Source organism: Salminus brasiliensis, chromosome 1 (genome assembly GCF_030463535.1).
Source record: "Salminus brasiliensis chromosome 1, fSalBra1.hap2, whole genome shotgun sequence".
Taxonomy (NCBI): Eukaryota; Metazoa; Chordata; class Actinopteri; order Characiformes; family Bryconidae; genus Salminus; species Salminus brasiliensis.
Window position 1 is genome coordinate 76,374,649 of NC_132878.1, and position 18,548 is coordinate 76,393,196.

The 18,548-nt window shown below is 40.9% G+C and overlaps 1 protein-coding gene across 2 annotated transcripts; it reads left to right on the plus strand.

The window, feature by feature from the left end:
- Positions 1–123: 123 nt before the first annotated feature.
- Positions 124–12,111, plus strand: ythdf3 (YTH N6-methyladenosine RNA binding protein F3). 2 transcript variants are annotated; one of them, XM_072689484.1, is made up of 5 exons: positions 124–604; positions 1,236–1,260; positions 2,283–2,362; positions 2,508–4,199; positions 11,004–12,111. In XM_072689484.1, exons 1-5 carry the CDS (start codon positions 581–583, stop codon positions 11,025–11,027), a joined length of 1,845 nt encoding a protein of 614 aa, XP_072545585.1. In that variant the 5' UTR covers positions 124–580; the 3' UTR covers positions 11,028–12,111. The 2 variants fall into 2 exon arrangements, with proteins under 2 accessions (XP_072545585.1, XP_072545576.1); XM_072689475.1 differs by lacking the exon at positions 11,004–12,111 and having other exon boundaries at positions 2,508–5,309.
- The last annotated feature ends 6,437 nt before the right edge of the window (positions 12,112–18,548 follow it).

Genomic DNA, 18,548 nt, shown 5'->3' on the forward strand with positions numbered 1-18,548 from the left:
TTTGTTGTATTTACTGGGAGCAAGTAGTAGCATGTTTTACTTTCAGCCCTTTAAGTTCTAACAGAGAAATTCCTGATGGAAAACCTCCCTGATTCAGCTCCAGGAGAAACACCGGACCGCTGTCACTCAGGCGCAGTGAAACAGGACTAAAGACTAAAGAGTCCAGCAGGTGAGCTAGCTACATGACCGGAGGAGCGAAAGACCCTGCCATTATACAAACCCACTTTTCCTCGTCATCGGCGGAAGGTCAGCGAGCACAACCGGAAAGCAAGACTACTAACCCGATCCGCCATTGTGGAGCAAAAGTGGGGGGAAAAAAAAAACGGAGGGCTGCTGTTTTACTCCCCATCAGACGACACGCTGAGTGGATGCTTCGCAGCGACTCGAGTCCCATTCTGCAGTCCAGCAAGTCGACGTCCGTGGCCTCCATCGTCTGAGCGTGTGAGAGCCTGAGGGGTTGGCCGAGGCGCAGCGGGGAGAGAGCGAGAGCCAAGCGGGGAAACAGCGCTCAGGTAGCGGGCAACAGTGGCAGCAGAGACCGTGGACACTCAGCATAGAAAGCAGCTCGGGCTCCTGGAGGATGTCTGCCACAACTGTCGATCAGGTAAGGGACAAATCTGCTATGACAAAACGGCTGGAGTGTGTCTGTTAGGGGTTCTCATTTATTTTCCACCCTGCTGTTGGTCGAGTATTATAGCCAACCTGGTTACGTCGGGTTTTAACGCAAAGACTGTGTATGTATGAATGTATGAATGAATGTATGTATGTATGAATGTATGTATGAATGTATGTGAATGAGTGTGTGTGGAGCTAACAGGCTAGGTAGCTAGCTAGCTAGCTTAGCTGATGACTGTGGCTAGGCCGGATCATTATGCACCCCCTCTCCTTCCCTTTCCCTCCACATTTTCACACACGTAAGTAACCTCAGTGTCCACGGTTTATACACTTCTTGCAGCACAGTTTCTCTCTCATGTGATTGTGATTCTGTTTTTATGACCAGGTGTAACGTTAGCAGTTACGATTAGCTATTAGATAGTTAGCTCTGTGTGTTTAGCACAGAAGCACCGCTACCCCCTGTTTCTGCTGCTGCTGCTGCTTATAGGGCCTCGGCTGTGAAAACAGGCACATTTGCGAACAAGAAACTGCATCTCCCAGAGTTTATGGCTTTCATTTTCATTTTGTTGTGTTTTCTCTCTCCTTGTCGTTGTTCACGTTTACTGCCAACGCTGTTACAGAGACCTAAAGGACAAGGAAATAAAGGTACGTCACCTGTTGGAGTTGGTTCTTGGGTTTATTCGGGATGCTCTGCACTGAAAAGGCTGCTTTTTATAGTCTGTGTTTTTTTTCTTGTGGTGGTCTTCTTCTAAGGTTCTTTAAACCGTAGGCTATTTATTTCGCAGTCCAGTTTCCAGTCGTCTTTTATAATTCTGTGCATATAAAAGCTACCTTACACAGGTATTGCAGTTGCAGGAAGAGGTTATGCTCATGCTGCCTGATTCCTGACATACTGGCTTCTGATAGTTCTGATCTCAGGGTGTTTTGTCATTAGGCATATTCTAGGGACTGACATAGTATGGGGTAGCTAAATGCATGGCTTTGTGCAGCAAAATAGTCTAAAGAAATTCTCTAATCTTCATCTATTTTGCAATCATATGCATGGCAACTTGGGAGACAAGGTTTTTGTTAAAATGCACAATTTTGCATTAAACCACTGTGATTTCAACCTCTATGTCTAAATTGTTCAGAGTGTTTGGGGGAAAAAAAATATAAATATATATATGCTGGAATCCCTTTTGGTGAAAGATGTCATGTCCACAAGACTGAAGCCTGATCGGCCCTGCAGTAACGTAATTGCAGTTTTCACTAGGACAGCGCGTAATAGGGTGGGCAATTTCACATTGTTATTATTAACAAGGTATCATTTGTCCCAATCTGCTTTTCTGACTACATCATGGATGTCGCAGATCTTCCAGTTCCAACACTTTTTTTTTAAGATGTTATTTGTCAGTAAATATGATTCCAGTGTTATTTTAAAAAAGTGGTAGCATTTTACTAAAGCATTTTGTGCCAAAGCTGTGGAACATAGTAGATTATGTATCATGATGTTATAATTTCCCACACCCAGTGAGTAATTTCTTCTCTGTTCCAGCTGTATCTAGTGATGTAAGGTGTAATTGAGATGTAGGCTATTTGACTGAACCTAATGGCAAACAACATGCTGTGGAAAAAACAATTCATACTGGTTCACCTCTTTGCCATGTTTTTTTCCTTCTTCTCTCTAGTGCAAAACGGTTCAATGCATCAGAAGGATGCTGTAAATGATGATGACTTTGAAAATTACTTAAGCAGCCAGACAAATCAGGTGAGCTGAGATGGTTGCTGTACCAGTCTAAAACACTACATTCAGTCAGAAATGAACATGACATCCACATGAAAGCTACCTATAAACATTGGTACAAATATTTTTTTGTAACAACATTTTTTTTCTGTTCTTACTTTCCCTACAGAGTAATAGCTACCCACCAATGTCTGACCCCTACATGCCCAGCTACTATGCCCCATCCATCGGTTTTCCTTACTCTTTGGGTGAAGCTGCTTGGTCCACCGCGGGAGATCCTCCTATGCCCTATTTGACCACTTATGGACAGATGAGCAATGGTGAACACCACTTCATCCCAGATGGTGTGTTCAGCCAGCCTGGAGCTCTAGGCAACACACCTCCCTTTCTTAGCCAACATGGATTTAACTTCTTTCCTGGCAATGCAGACTTTTCCACTTGGGGCACCAGTGGCTCACAGGGACAGTCCACGCAGAGCTCAGCGTACAGCAGCAGCTACGGCTATGCCCCGAGTTCTTTGGGCAGGGCCATAGCTGACGGACAGGCTGGGTTTGGCAGCGACACGCAGCTTAGTAAAGTTCCGGGTCTCAGCAGTATCGATCAGGGCATGGCTGGACTCAAGCTGGGGTCTGACATGGCGGCTGTCACTAAAACCGTGGGTTCCCCTCTTGGTGGAACTGCAGGCATGAGCAGTATGGCAGCCAACAACATGCCCCCTGTTAGCTCCTCTGCCCCCAAGCCCACGTCATGGGCGGCCATAGCTAGGAAACCTGCCAAACTGCAGCCCAAGCTAAAACCTAAGACCAACACAGGCATGGGAAGCGGTGCTACGATTCCACCACCCCCCATTAAGCATAATATGAACATTGGTACCTGGGATGACAAAGGCTCTATCACAAAGCCTCCCCTCGCTCAGCAGATGCTTCCACCTCAGCCTCTGGTGCAGCAGCAGCTCCTGGCCCAACCCCAGCCTTTACTGCAGAGCCCACTGCCTCCACAGCCCCAGCACCAGCAGCTCCAGCTGCAGTCCCCCCAGCCCCCTCAGCAGCTCCCCCCAGGCCCCCCTCACCATCACCCTCTCCAACATCATCCCTCTCAGCCCGGTCCCCCCCAGCCACCGCATCAGCATCAGCATCAGCATCAGCATCAGCACCCGCTTCCTCAGCAGAATGCACCACCTCAAAACCGTTGGGTAGCCCCAAGGAACCGGGCTGCAACCTTCAACCACAACAGCGGGGTCGAGAACTTCGGCCTGGGCCCCGGCGTGCCCTTGAGCACCTCGCCCTCCGCCAGCGAAGTCCACCCTGTGCTGGAAAAACTCAAAGCCCTCAACAACTACAACCCCAAAGACTTTGACTGGAACTTGAAGAACGGACGGGTATTCATAATCAAGAGCTACTCTGAGGACGACATCCACCGCTCCATCAAGTACTCCATCTGGTGCAGCACCGAGCATGGCAACAAACGCCTGGACGCCGCCTACCGCTCACTGGGGGCCAAGGGCCCACTCTATCTGCTGTTCAGCGTCAACGGCAGCGGCCACTTCTGCGGCGTGGCCGAGATGAAGTCCACGGTGGACTACAACGCCTACGCTGGCGTCTGGTCTCAGGACAAGTGGAAGGGCAAGTTCGAAGTGAAATGGATCTTTGTCAAGGATGTGCCAAACAACCAACTGCGGCACATCCGCTTAGAGAACAATGACAACAAGCCCGTCACCAACTCCAGGGACACTCAAGAGGTGCCCCTGGAGAAGGCAAAGCAAGTGCTTAAAATTATTGCTACTTTCAAGCATACCACCTCAATCTTTGATGATTTTGCACATTACGAAAAGCGGCAGGAGGAGGAGGAAGCCATGCGAAGGGTAAGCGTGGCTCTCCAGCACACTCCACTGTAGCTGAAAGCAATCTCTGCATCTATAGATTACACCAATCCTATCCCTCGACCCCTATTGGATTAGAACGTTGTCAGCATGTCCATTCAGTTCAAAGGGAGGGCTTTAATAGTGCTTGAATTTGCACGCCAAATGAGTGTTTATTCTTCAAAGGCAGGCATGAGAGAGCATCATTATTTGCCAAAAATAAAATTAGGTCTATATTAGGAAGGCAATGAGTTTAGGAAATTGTAAAGAATATAAAATGTCTTTTGTATTTAAGTGTCTGGAAGCGAACACTTGATACTTGGCTCCTATGGTTCATGGAACTTCTCACTGATGGGTACACAGAAAGACATCATGGAAAAAAATGGTAATTAAAGAGGGAGGGGGGAAATAGAAGCTGTAACCCCAATATTATCAAAGAAATGCCACTGATGGGTGACTCCATACCCTTAAGCAGTTCACCCAGCAGATGTTCCATTAGTAGATGTTAGTGACATCATTTACATCCCACACAATACAAATTATTAATGACTGAAGTCCATTACCTCAAAATCGTCTGCTTTTCATCCGCACGTGTGTTTTATGACAGCAGAGGTACTGCATTGTAATTGTTAATTGGACGCAAGGGCACAAAGGTAGCCAGAAGCCAAATTATACATGTTAGGATGCGTGGTATTGGAAGTAAATTGATACCATTAGGTAACTTTTAAACCAGTACTTGGACCAGTAATTTAAATATGACAATTTGTTAATCAGTCTACTTCTGTTCTCTGTCAAAAACCCTTTGTTGAGTGTCATTATTTTGGATGTTGGTCCAGCTACACTGCTGATTGGCTGCCTAAATTGCATTCTGCTTTATTAACAATATTAGCACAAGCACTTTGTGATTCGTTTGCAATCTGTTGCGGTCAGTAAATATACACAATTCCAGCTCACACTTATTTCTGCTTTAAGCAACAACCACTTTCCACTTGTAATTTACTTTGTAGACATTTACATTTCTACATTTTTATTGTATTTGTTTTTTTTCCCCATTGTGTTATTTACTGAAAAATCCATAACTCCTGATGTTCCATGCCCTTTTTCAAACCTCTTTTTTCCCCTCAGAATTAAAGATGCCAAAGAGTGCATTTATTCGGTTCAAGTTGTTCTTTGATGTATAAATAGTAAACGTGGTTGGGGCTAAAAATGAAATGCGATTTTACAAGCTTATTTACAACCCCGTTATTTTGTCTCTAATGAAACATACATAACAGTTTAATGATAGACTTGAAGATTAAAATTAATAGTTTTAAAAATTAGTTTCTTTTTATTGACAGGTTTACAGCACCGCAACGGCTCACAGAAGCGGCAAAGCATAGTTTTAACACGGTAACAGGAAACACTAATTATTCCCAAGTGTTGCCCAAGTCGGATAGTGTTGCTATCTTCTCGTTGGATCATCTCAGTACAATGTGCTGTTAGCTAGCAGAAGAGATTGGTGACTGTTAGCTTTTAGCCTAGCACCCACTCGCTTCCTTGGGTTTGGCTTTCTCGAGTCTTACCAGGGAGGAAAATGAGCCAGTATTTTCCAAACTGTGTTCTTAAACAGTGTTTAAAGGTTCATGATACGTCACTTCCATGTACCAAACTCTATTATGTCTCTTTAAATGCGCTGGACCAGGGTGAATACGGTTTTCCATTCTTGGGCATCTTTAAAGCTACCAGTAAGGTCCAATTACAAGAGCTGTTTTTGCAACTCTTCATTTAAGACTGTTTTGATTGGCTGCCATTCCTTCCTGGGGTGTTTCTCAGTGCCAAGAATGATAACGATGAACTTGCTTTCATGAAGGAACGCTTGTCACAGGTTACCTTGCAAGAGCAAACTGTCTGGGACACAAGGACGATGAACGCACATATTAGAGCTGTTGCACAATAGTCTTCTCTGATCCCAGTTTGTTTCACCAGCAATAGGACAGCATTTAAAAGCCCGCAAGTCAAATGGAGTCTGCTCTGACTGCGTGTTGTTTTTCATTGGTATTATTATGCCAAAATCTGTTATCACATTTATATAGCCTCTATCAGCCACAATGGGTGCACCCTAATTCATTTTGTTTGTATGTTTAAAAGCCAGAAGCGTAAAAATGTCATGTCTTTAGTAAAAACTGCACAGCATGGGACAGCAGAAAAATACACCAGGATGCTTTGCTGACCAAAGTCATCATTTGCGGAATTTTCTTGCTTCAAAGCGAGAAGCAGCAGAGCTGAGGTGCAGATCCAGCAGGGGGGTGACAACCCCGTTACGGTGCCATTTATCTTTGGCTGTAGCTTGGAGATTATTCCCTTTACTATGACAGATACATGCTCATGTGTTCTAGAAATAGCCCTTTATTCTATCTTAGTAACCTTTAGTAGCCTTTAACAGGAAGCTGTGTAAAAATATTATCAGGGCTAACGGGCTAAAGTTACAAACACTAAAACAACACAAATAGTCAGTCTCCATGTGCCCATCCTCAAAGTGTAACCTTCACGGCCAGTCTGAACAGAGCCTCTTTTTTTTTTTTTTTTTTTTTAAATGAATTATCAGAACAAACTGATGACAATTTATAAGGAAAAAAGGTAAATTGTCAAAACGTTTTCATGTTAGGTATTATTTGCATTAAAGAAGTGAAGATTTATCAGTTTCTCTTTTCATTTCTTCCCTAAAGCAGATATAGGTGTACAGTTAAATTGAAATCAAAGAAATAAACGTACATCTGTGGGTCTGGCCGCATTCTCTACGAGCTATGATTTCTGCCGCAATAAATCATGAGACATGCTGGTCGTTGTTGAAAAGTCACCAACCAAACCATCCTGATATTTTAGCTGTTCTGAGTACTTTTGTGTTTTAAATTTTGTTTCTTGAGTATTTGAATGCGCAGGGCTGTGGAAGGAGACGTCAAACAAAAAAATGCATATTAAGAAATGACCACCCTGGTTGAATGGACGGGGCTACACTGCTATAGTCTAAATAGGTGGAGCAATGAAAATAGGTTGGTTTTTGTGACCTTATGAAAAACAAGTGAAACTGGGCCATATTTGCTGTGTAGTTTGCGTACATGGACCATATGGGTTGGGGAGTGAATACATGTTTATGTTCTCCATCATTATTTAAGAACTGGGGTTGTCCATGATTTTGGCCCTTGAAGGAAAAAAAGATTTTGAAAAGAGAATCATTCAGGTATTGAGAAATGTTGAACAATACCCAGCTCTAGTGACTGATAACTAAGACGGGTGTTTGATGACACCAGTACATTTCCTGTACTGTGTAAAAAGCAGAATGTTTAGGTGACGAATGAATAGATGATGCTAAAATGTTTACATTTTGTTCACTTTTTATTTACTTACTGCTTCTTTTGCATGACACTACTCTGTAATATACTGATTCAGATGCATCTAGTTTCTAGGTTTAGTAAATGTCTGCATTAGCATTGGAATCTGCAGATACAAACACAGAAAATATCAGATGTCTGCAATGGCTGAAACTCCTGTATCTGTGCATCCCTGATGCAAGTGCAAGATTGGTCGCCCATATCTAAATGTAGTTGGCGTGTTCGATGTATGGAGTTGCAGTCATAGTTTAATGAAAAGTGGCTGTACTTAGTAGGTTGGACAAGCATTTACTGTGTGACAGGTCAGCACTTTGGACAATTGGGTTTTGCAGGAAGCTTGATTCCCAGTACATTTGATTAATAATCTGTCCTGGATTGCATGGACAGTAATGAATTAAAGTACACCCATTTCAGTAAAGCCCACCCCCTCCCCAGAGGCTTACCTTTCTGTGGGGCTTGCCCTTTTTTTGGATCATAGAGAGTAATCCTAAAACATAGACCAGGGCATGAATGAATTGAACCTCAGTGGAAAGTGTTCAGAATGATTTTTAAGATATGATAATTTAGTGTTGGTGATGTGGTGTTCATTCAAGATAAACATTTGTGTTTGCCTCTTATGCTTATGCATGTGTGTGAGCTTCTCTTGCTCAGTTTCTTTGGAAACGTTTGAAGAGATCCACTGTGAACGGTACAAGCTGACGGCACAGATTATTCAGAACACACTGGACCATCTAAATGTTCGGGTTCTTGGATGCAGTGGTGTTCTGCCTGCCTGCTTGATAGACAGTGATTTGGGTTAAATACACACTGTGCAGTCTTATGTCATTTTGAGTTATTTGCAGATGGAAAATAGGAACATGTTAGTTGTAAACACAGCTGGTTAGGTGTTAAATGACTTGTTTTCAGTTCTGTGGCTGTCTGGTAATGGATTTTGTCCTAGAACATAAGTTCTGTTGTGTTGTGATGCAGACAGCACAGTACCAGATTGTTTTCCAGACATATTCAGTATCTGATATTGAAACTTTATCAGCCAAGCAGATCTAATATTTCATCTTTTAGCATGGAAAACTGAATTTCCTTAGCTTTATTGAAATACATTGATTATCAAACTGTACTGTTCACTACCCAGTCCTTAAGGTCCATAGATTGGAAGCTAACATGGTATATAATCACTTCTTGAGAACAAACTCCCTACCACAGTTTAGGCCCACCCATTAGAAGTGCTTTTTTGAATAAAAGGGACAGCCAACCAGAAGAGCTTGTTATTCATCTTGAAAAAAATAATTATGACTATTATGTGTTTGGTACAATACCCAGACATGTTATTAGTGGACCTGAAGGGGGAAAATTAAATACCAGAAACATGGAGGATATGGGTCCTTGAATAATTATCATAGCTAGAGGAGAAATATCAGAATTGTGTATATTTGATGCATTTATTATATAACTCCAGAAACCCAGTTTCTACGTTTTATAAATTATTTGGTTAGGAATGTACACGAGAGATAATCACTATCAGCAAAGAATTCACAAATGCATGCATCTCTGGTCAATGGCCTACACTTAAGCCAGTGATTTGGACTAGACAAGGCTAACTGGGGGCAGACATGACTTTCCTGATATAGCTCACATTCCTCACATTCCTGCTCTGAGACAAAGCGGAGGTGGGCTCTGCGGTGTCTTTGAACATGAGGGTTTTGCCTCCATTGGCTGGCCATGCTTATAAAGCTCCTCTGTTTTTGAGAGCACTGAAAAGTTATTTGTTCTAGTTAGGACAAGGTTGCATTTCCTTAGTAGTGATATTCAGGTTTGTGTTTTGTTGGGGGTTACATATTTGAACCGAAAAAACTATACTACCTTACATTTTACAGTGTTTTCCAAACTAAAATTGATTTGAGGCTCTAGATGTCTTGACTGTTGTGCTTTTGACCTTTCTCTGCTGACGCTGCCTTATCACTGCAGTGTATTGACCACACGGCTGGTTAATTTGTACCAAGTTACTCCCTCATGAATAAATTAAAAAGGTGTGCTAGGGGAGGCCTGGAACCTAGCTGTCAGTAGGGTTGACGGACTTTATTCTGAAACATGCAGTCATTCTACACTGTGTTACTGCTCCACAGCTTAGAACCATCAGCCCTTCTTATACTGACCTATCTCAGAGGACCCATCCATTCTCTGCCCACATAGGTTCTTTATAGAATCTACGTTTAGATCAACAGTCCTGTTCAACCTATTCAAAAATTGTTGGACACAATTACCGTTTTTCATATTTATTTTTATGATAATTTTACTTGATAAAACATTAAACAGGCAGTAGTTTTAAATGATGCTTTACTGACTGATACATTTACATTTCTTATACTCAAATAAACAGTAGAAACTCTTCCTTGTGTTGCTTTCTCCTTATTAGTGTTTAGATTTTTTTTTTGTTGTTGTTGTTAATTGAGCATTTAATCTGAGTAATGTTACCTTCATGTTAAAGTTAGGATGTGGGTATGAAAGAGGTTTACTGCTACAGTCTTTATTGCTATAAAATAAATGATCATGTAGTAGCTTTCCTTTCTTCAGAAGAGTTTCTTAAAATTTAAAATGTTAAATTTTGCCACTAAAATCTAATTAGATGCACTTCATCAGCAGAAGTCTTACCCATAGTAGTAAATCTGCTGGGCCTCTATCAAATTGTCCAACAAAAAAAAATCTCTACGTGGCAGCCGTTTCCGTGGTGGTACCCTCCAGTGTAAATCTTCAGTACCTTCACTTAAGGAGCATAATTGCACTGTATCCCATTAAAGTTTATGTTTTTATGTTGCACGGACCTCATGCACTGTCTTCACTCCAGGACTCCTTTTCTGTTAAACAAAGAGAGATAAGAAAAGGTACAAACATGCAACTGCAAGTTTGTGCCTTTAAAACTCTTTTGCAAACAAAATGGTCAAATAAAATCTACATTTATCCCTTACTTCAGATATAGTTGATGGGCCAAGACATAATTTGTTATGAACTGTGCTTTCACAGATCAGTGAAAACGAAAAAGGCAGACAAATGTGAGAGTAGTATTAGCTTTCAGTTAATAAAACTCCCTCCCCACCGGTTTCCCTCTATTGCTTCGCTCCACACCCAAGTTAGTAGTGGAGTCCATCGTTCTGAGGTTGACTTGCATCTCGTTTTTACCACTTATTCCCTGTCCATATGAGACTCCCATGCCTCACGCTAATAAAACTCTAATTAACTAAAGTGAAATGTGCATATGTAGAACAGCCATGCTTCTTGTTACCTTGTTTAGGTATCATATTTGGGCTGCATCACCTGCTGCTAAAGTGATGTGGACAAGTCCAGTCCATTCCATCTAGCTAAGCTTAATGTTCCTTTGTTGTGTTTCTGTCTGTTAGATCTTCTCATGCTCTTCTCTCTTCTGTTCTTGTTTTTGTTTGTGTTGCAGGAACGAACTAGAAATAAACAGTAACCTTACAGAGGTCTCCCTGCTAGAACTTCAACACTAATAATGTAGAACCTTGAATATTGCCTAACCACATGGATGAAGGGGGTTCTGATGATATATTTTCTGCTGAAGACCATGTATGAACACTTAACACGACCATGGACTATTGTGTCAATTTTTGATCTGCCCTTACTCTCACGAAGAAAAAAAAAAGAGAAAAGAATTATAGAAAATTGCTCACTTAAAACTGTATCTGTAAGCACTTTCAGTCCTTCAAAAAAAAAAAAAAAAAAAAAAAAAAAGCTTCTACCAATTACCCTTAATAACTCACCGGACTTCTGTTTTGGTATTAATTGACTAACCAGTGTAGTTGGTTTGGAGGATTTATTTCACCAGACTTGTGTTATTTGTTTTTTTTTTTTTTGTTTTTTTTATGTTTTTGGTTTGTTTGTTTTTGTTTTTTTTTTCCTCCCGATTTCAGCGCTCTGCACTCAGGCGCCCTCAGAGGAGACAACGATTAAAAGAATATGTATAATGAGAAATCTTTACTTGAATCTGTGAAGCTGTGTGATTTTCCAGTTAGAGAACAGGACTGATGGGCAGACAAGGCTTTCGTTTTGCCTGCCGGAAGCCAAGGTTGGAATATTGTAGCCAAGGTTGGATGTTGTAGACTGAATCCCCTCCCACCCAAACTACCCAACCCTCCTTTGTATCAGCATCTGTTTCTGTGTACCAAAAGATAATAATTATTATGCAGCTCGGTGGACAACACCAGTTAATGCACAATTTCTCTTTTTTTGTTGTTTTGTTTTTTGTTTTGTTTTTTTGTCTTTTTTTTCTTATTGTAATTGTCATTCAAAAGTGCATTTGTTTAAGGAGAAGCTCGCTCTGTGATGCCATACCCTCACAGCTGCCCTCTCCTCTAAAGTCTGTGTACCTCACTCTGAAGCAGGCCTCGCTGAAGCACCTCTGTGATGCTTTCGGGACTAAACCCGACCCACTTCCTGGTGCAGGGTTTCGTCCCGAACGCAGGAGCTTCTCTAAAAAGCGACAGTCCTACTCCTCTAGGTGATTCACTAGCTAAATAAACATGACCCATGTTTAGCGATACCATGGTTTTTGAGTTTTTACTTTTGAATCGAAATGAATCCCAAATGTTCTCTCGGTCACTTGCGTGTAGGGGCTCCGAACATTAAAACATGTACACCTCGTCCAAATTTTGTCGTGTTGCATGAGATTTTTTTTTTTTTGGTTTGCTTTTTTTGTTTTGGCATATGAAACAAATTTTTATATATATATATATATATATATATATATATATATATATATATATATATATATATATATATATATATATATGAGCATTACTCTGAGAACATGCAAAAAAATATATAAAGTAATCTATTTAGGTCTTGATTATAAATGATTGAATGATTGAAGTAAATGCATTGCTGTTGACTTAAAGTATAGGACAATAAAAATGGCCCCTTTGCTGGTGGCCTGTGGCCCAGGCTGCTGGTGTCTGAGACCCCGATCCCTCCGTTGAGGCCAGATCCTCGACAACATCTGTGAGTAATATAGCGCACTTCTTGTCTGTGGTATTTCCTGTTTGTTCATTAGCTGCCTTTTCCATAGATCCAGTAGGGCTCTCTATTCTCTCTCTCACTCCTTCTCTCGCAGTCTCTCTGTCTGTCGCTCTCTCTTCTCCTTCTCAAATGTTGTGCTGTGAGGATGCATTTAAAACCTCTGCTGAACGCTGGAAGGGCAGCACCTCGCTTTCCACGGCCGGTTTGGCATTCAGGAAGAAGACAAAGGATCTAAACACAACACCCCCCCTGACCCCCTCCCTGCAAAAACAACCACCTCTCACCTCACACTGCCCTCCCCACCCCCCTGTGTGGTTTGATTTGTGGCCATGTTTGTATGGGTTACTGTAAATTGATGCTTCGTAATGATGCTAAATGCTAATTGCATTATGATGTGATTAATTAATCTGATTTAAAAAAAATAAATATAGATTTATGGAAACGGAACATTTGTCTGAGTGAAATACGCACATTAATTACATGGCATCATTACCATACACATTATTTTCATGTGATTGATGTTTAATGGATATAGGGGTGATTCCAACTATTGGGGTTCCATTTAGTTCTTATAGTTCTTAAACTGAGACTTTTTTAATTTTTTAGTAACACTGCAGGTAATCATCAACTAAAGAAATAAACCACATATCTCAAAAACAATAGCTTTTATTATTTTTTTACTACAAAGTTTCTTTGCTTACAGTGACGGAGTAACAGGATGAGTTTTTTTCAGGTTTTTTGTGGTAAATTTGTTTTGTTCTAATTAATCATTCTAATGGTTTATTTAAAATGTATCTCATTTACATTATTTATTTTTGGCTTATGCTTTTGGTATCAGGATTTGGATCACCATCACTGAAAATAAAGAACATATGAGGAAAATCAGAGGGATTTCTTTTCTGTTTCATACAATCCTCAGGTAACTGGGGTGAGATGATTCGACTTCCTGCTGAATATGTGGAATATTCCAAATATTTAATAGATCTGAAGTTGTAATGGGTAAAAGGGTTGTGTGAAGATTTTGGAAGTATTATAATGGTTATATTGCAAAGCAGTTATAGTGGGTAGTTAGAGTTGAACACAATTTTTTTTTATTTAATTTTTTTGGAGAAGATCTTAAACCTTGATTTGGAAATCACTTCTGAGGCCTGCCACAAATGAATGAAACATTTCAAAGTGTTGGACTCTTCTCTGACTGTTCTAACTTTGTACAAACACTCAGCAACATTGGACGGTTCTAAGCAACATTGTTAAGATCTGAAAAGGAACGTAACCGATGCCCACAAGTCTCGGGAGGGCTGTAAAACGATATTCAAGCATTTTTCGCTTGTGGTTTCTATGATGTGTAATTTTTTAAATTAACTACGAGATGTAGTTCTGGGGAACTGTGATGCAAATGCCCAGCATTGTGAGGCAGCTTAAGGGTGAATCACGTGATATTATTTTCTTGGAAGAATTCTCTGATATGGAGCAGAAATCATAGTTACCTCAATGATATCAAACCATGTAGTTCTAGATGCTACACAGCATCCTCAGACCATCACACTACCACCACCATGCTTCACAGTTGATATGATCTTACTTTGAAAAGCCATGTCTGCCACATCGGAAGCGCCACTTTAGATTCAACAGTCTATACCACAATTTCTGAGAATTCATGAGGATCTAAGTGTTTCCTAGTGATCTTTCAGACATGTTTGTATATTTGCCTTTGTAAGCAATGGTTCCTGCTGTGCTATTCTACCATAGATCCTGGTCTTGTTTCTCTAGGGTCCCATTTATACAATGTAAGGTATTGGTCATGTAATACCATAGTCAGAGTTTGAAATCTGCACATATTCAGGAATTCTGACAGAGGGCAAACACTTTTTCACAGCACTGTACAACATAAACATTGTCATGTGTTTTACAAAGCCGAAGTCTTCTGAATCATGCGGTAGAAATTCAGACAAATTGGTGGAATTCTTCTTTGAAGGAAAAGCATTTGACGGGAGCTGTAGTAAAACTAATCCACCAGATGGTGCCCTTGTCTAATCTGAGCTTTATACTTCCACCGTTTGCCCGAGACATTTCTTGGCAATGAAAATTCACGTGTTTGGTTGTGTAATTAGGTATAGTGCCATGTGGTGCACCCAAAATAAACAATCACCATTTTATGCAACACGTCAACAACATGCTCTTACAGAAAAGTGTGTAGCCTAACTCTTGTTGAACCAGGTGGTTTTAGTATGCTGACATCTACAGACAAGTCTGTGGTGGGGCTGACATGTTGGATGATGTTAGTAATGGAGTAATCTACTGAAATCTGCTGATTGTTTGAAATTAACCAGTGAGTTTTCCAAAAATAACGGTAAAGAAAGAATGTAGTGCTTTTTAAAATGGATCTGCTCAGGATCTGATACGAGCTTCTTTAGTTTACAACAAGAGATGCAATCTCATCTTATCAACAATCTCATCGTTGTAAATATGTTCCCAAAAATGTCTCTCAGCCCACTCAGAACTCAAGTCTTTAGTTTACACCAGGAGATACTAGGCTAACGTTTCTAACAAACTTTTGTCAGCTATTGAATGGCTGTCACCATCTGCATCATCGCTGTAATACACACACTAATATTACCCACAAAATGCATCATAAAACTATCGAAATGCTATATAAGCATGTTTTTTCTTTTCAAACTGTATTGATAGACCCTATTTAAACATGTAGACTTCTACACATTGAAGGTTTCTTAGAAGGGCTGCCCCACACGTTTATTGTTGTGCTTATAGACTAAAGAAAGTCTGACACTGTTCTAAACCATGCTATATTGAACAGTGTTTGTTAGCAACACTTAGCCTAACATCCCACATTCTGAACCAAAGAAGCAAACATGTCTTCGCTGATCGGCTGCATTTGGATAGTGAGTGGTAAGTCATTCTCATTTCATTTTTTGCCAAACTACATCTTTAAACCCTTAGGGTTCTAAACAGGTCTACTTCTCCCAATTTTGGTGAAGGATGTTCCAATGATATGACATTGATTACTGAGTAAAGGGATGAAACAATAAGTGCGCTCATTTTACATCACTGCTGTAATACACACCCTCATATTACCCACAAAATGCAATTGCGGCATAAAACTATCAAAATTCTATATAAGCATGTTTTTTTTCTTTTTAAACTGTATTGATAGACCCTATTTAAACATGTAGACTAAAGGTTTCTCAGAAGGGCTGCCCCACAATTCAGCTGTTTTGGTAAAGGATGTTCCAATGATATGACATTGATCACTGATTACTGAGTAAAGGGGTGAAACAATAAGTACTCTTAGAAATAGGAACCATGTTTAATTTGATTTCTTTAAAGTGTGTAAAAACCTTTTGAATGCTAAAAGATCCTCCATGTAGATGTAATGTCTTCTGTAGAAGGTTCTTCACACTCACACATCACTTTTCATCATCACAAGCATGGTTCTTTCGTGAAACCAAAAGTTGCTGTTCTATGAAAGGGGTGTCTAAACATTTTGTGTTGAGGAGACCAACGGCGAAAAAAAAAACAAAAACAAAAAAACAACAGTGCCGGTGCAGAACGCCCCACACACACTGGGTCTGCCTCTGACTTTAACCCTCTGAGTTTGACCACAGACGTTATAAATGAGGAGACTGGCCACTGGCTGAAACATGAATATGAGTTCTTGCAACGCTTCCAGTCTTGTGTGACTGGAAATAACTGCCTGGGAGTGTTGCAAAGATGGCTGCCGAGTGAACTGACTTGCCTTTGACCTGACTGGCTTGACTCTCTGTTGTCCCACCTGACGTAGATGCACATACTTGTAGTCCAATAGTGGCAGTGAGAAGAGATGTAAGAGATTGGACATTTGGACATTTTATACATTTGTTACGCACCAGTAGCTTGTGAGAAGGCCTGGTACGCCAAAGAGTAAATGTAGACGTGCCGACCCACTTCAAGAACAGAATATATACTGAATATAATTCATCCAACATCCCGACCTCTCTAACGCTTTTGTTGCTGAATGTAGTCAAATCCTCACAGCAATGCTCCAAAATCGAGTAGAAGGCCTTGCCTGGACAGTTGAGACTACAGTTACTCCAACAAAAACAGGATAAACTCTTGAATACCCTCCTAAAACTTTTGAATACCCTTGAATACCGCTTCAGAAGAAACTATGAATAAGCAGCTGTCCCAATACTTTAGTGTATCTTTGTCATTTCACATGTACAGTACAATGAAATTCTTTTCACATGATGGGATCAGAGCACAGGGTCAGCCATGCTACAGCGCCCCGGCAGCAGAGAGGGTTAAGGCGGGATGTAAGAAACTGGACATCTTGGACACTTTATACATTTTTTACGTACCAGTAGCTTGTGAGAAGGCCTGGTACGCCAAAGAGTAAATGTAGACTTGAAGAACTGAATGTACAAATAAAGGGTGCCAGGTTGGTGTCAGACTGAGTCACATTACACTGAATTGTGTTACCAAGATACTTTAATTACAAAAACAACATTAACAGGAAACGAGGAGTGTGATTAGGGTTACTCTGTGATGGGCTGAACACTTCCTGAAGGCCACACATTGGTCAGCCCTGTTCTATGGCAATGCTCCAAAAACCCTTGGTGGCACCTGTGTTTAAAGAGAGTATGGCAGTTGTCAGCTGTCTAAAGGTAGAGGAAGACATTACTCCCTCTAGTCTACATGTCCAGGATGATTTGGAACAGGGAATGTGTGTTCGTAGCTTAATAAGGTTGATAAATGGGACAATACACAAGTGCGAATACGAGATCTGCTTCCACAGTTCTCTGTCTCTCCTGGAGACTCCATTTTTAATCAGACAGCTACAACACGAGCAAGTCACACGCTGTCCAAACGGTACCTTTCTAAAAGCAATTAATGCTGCTAACAGCCTCGCTCTGTCTGACTGGGAGGAAATTCCTCTTTCTCTCAGGGTTGTCGGCTCTAATTGCACCAAGAAAGCTGCGGATTGAGTCTTATCTCTGTCCTCCTCTACATGTTCGTTTGTACGCCCCATCTGCTTCTGCGTTCACTGCCTACACGTTTTCTTCTCTCCTAGTTTGTCCCGTTGTGTTTGAGCAACATGTCCGTGCTATTAATAGGCTTCGCAGAACTGCCTCCAAATTACCGGTTTCACTCATAAGAATGAAGAGGACAAAGCCACAATATGCAAATGAAGATGTAATTTCAGCTTTCTTTGCATCTGCTTGCTTTGCCTGCCTAGTTGCTGGATAAGGGTGGATAAGCTGCTAGCACTGGCTCCAGAAGTGGACGAGTATTTGTCGTGCCGTTAATTCTTTGAGCCTATCTCAGCCAGTGCCACTGGAAAATCATCATTGTTTTATCACATTCGAATTAACTGAGCGATTTGAATCTTCCTTATCAGACTGAGCCGATTGATCCTGATGCAGCGGAATATTGCTCTGCTCTGAGACGGAGCATACGCATGCCTGGGCCTGAGGAGATGGTAGAGATGGGCATTGCACTTTGATTCTGCTTTTGAAGCGACCACGTCATTAAATTGTCAGGAAATGGCCCAGGCTCTAAAAATGAAAAATGCCAAAATGAGTTCTCTGGAGCGATGCCACTAAAAAGCTCCCAACTAATGGTTTCATCACAGAACATAACACTTAATCAAAGGTTCTTTAGGGAACCTAATGTGGTTCTTCTACAGGAGTGTTAAACACTTGAGTAATTACACTTCATTAAGTATTATATTATTATGTAATATTTAAGTATTATGTTATTATGTAATATGTAAGTATTATGTGAGAAGAGACAGTATATGTCCACATGTAGTGGACACCCCTTCTAATGAATGCATTCAGCTAGTTGCAGACTCTCTAGAGCAGATACACATGAACCTACTGGCACCATGCCTTATGCCAGGCATGGGCTTGAGGTGTATAAAGCCAGAATTGAGCTGTGAAGCAGTAGAACTGTGTTCTCT

Coding starts and splice junctions, on each gene's coding strand:
- ythdf3 (XM_072689475.1), top strand. CDS start 581: ATGTCTGCCACAACTGTCGATCAG. Junction 1,261..2,282: donor TAAAGGACAAGGAAATAAAG/GTACGTCACCTG, acceptor TCTTCTCTCTAG/TGCAAAACGGTTCAATGCAT. Junction 2,363..2,507: donor TAAGCAGCCAGACAAATCAG/GTGAGCTGAGAT, acceptor CTTTCCCTACAG/AGTAATAGCTACCCACCAAT.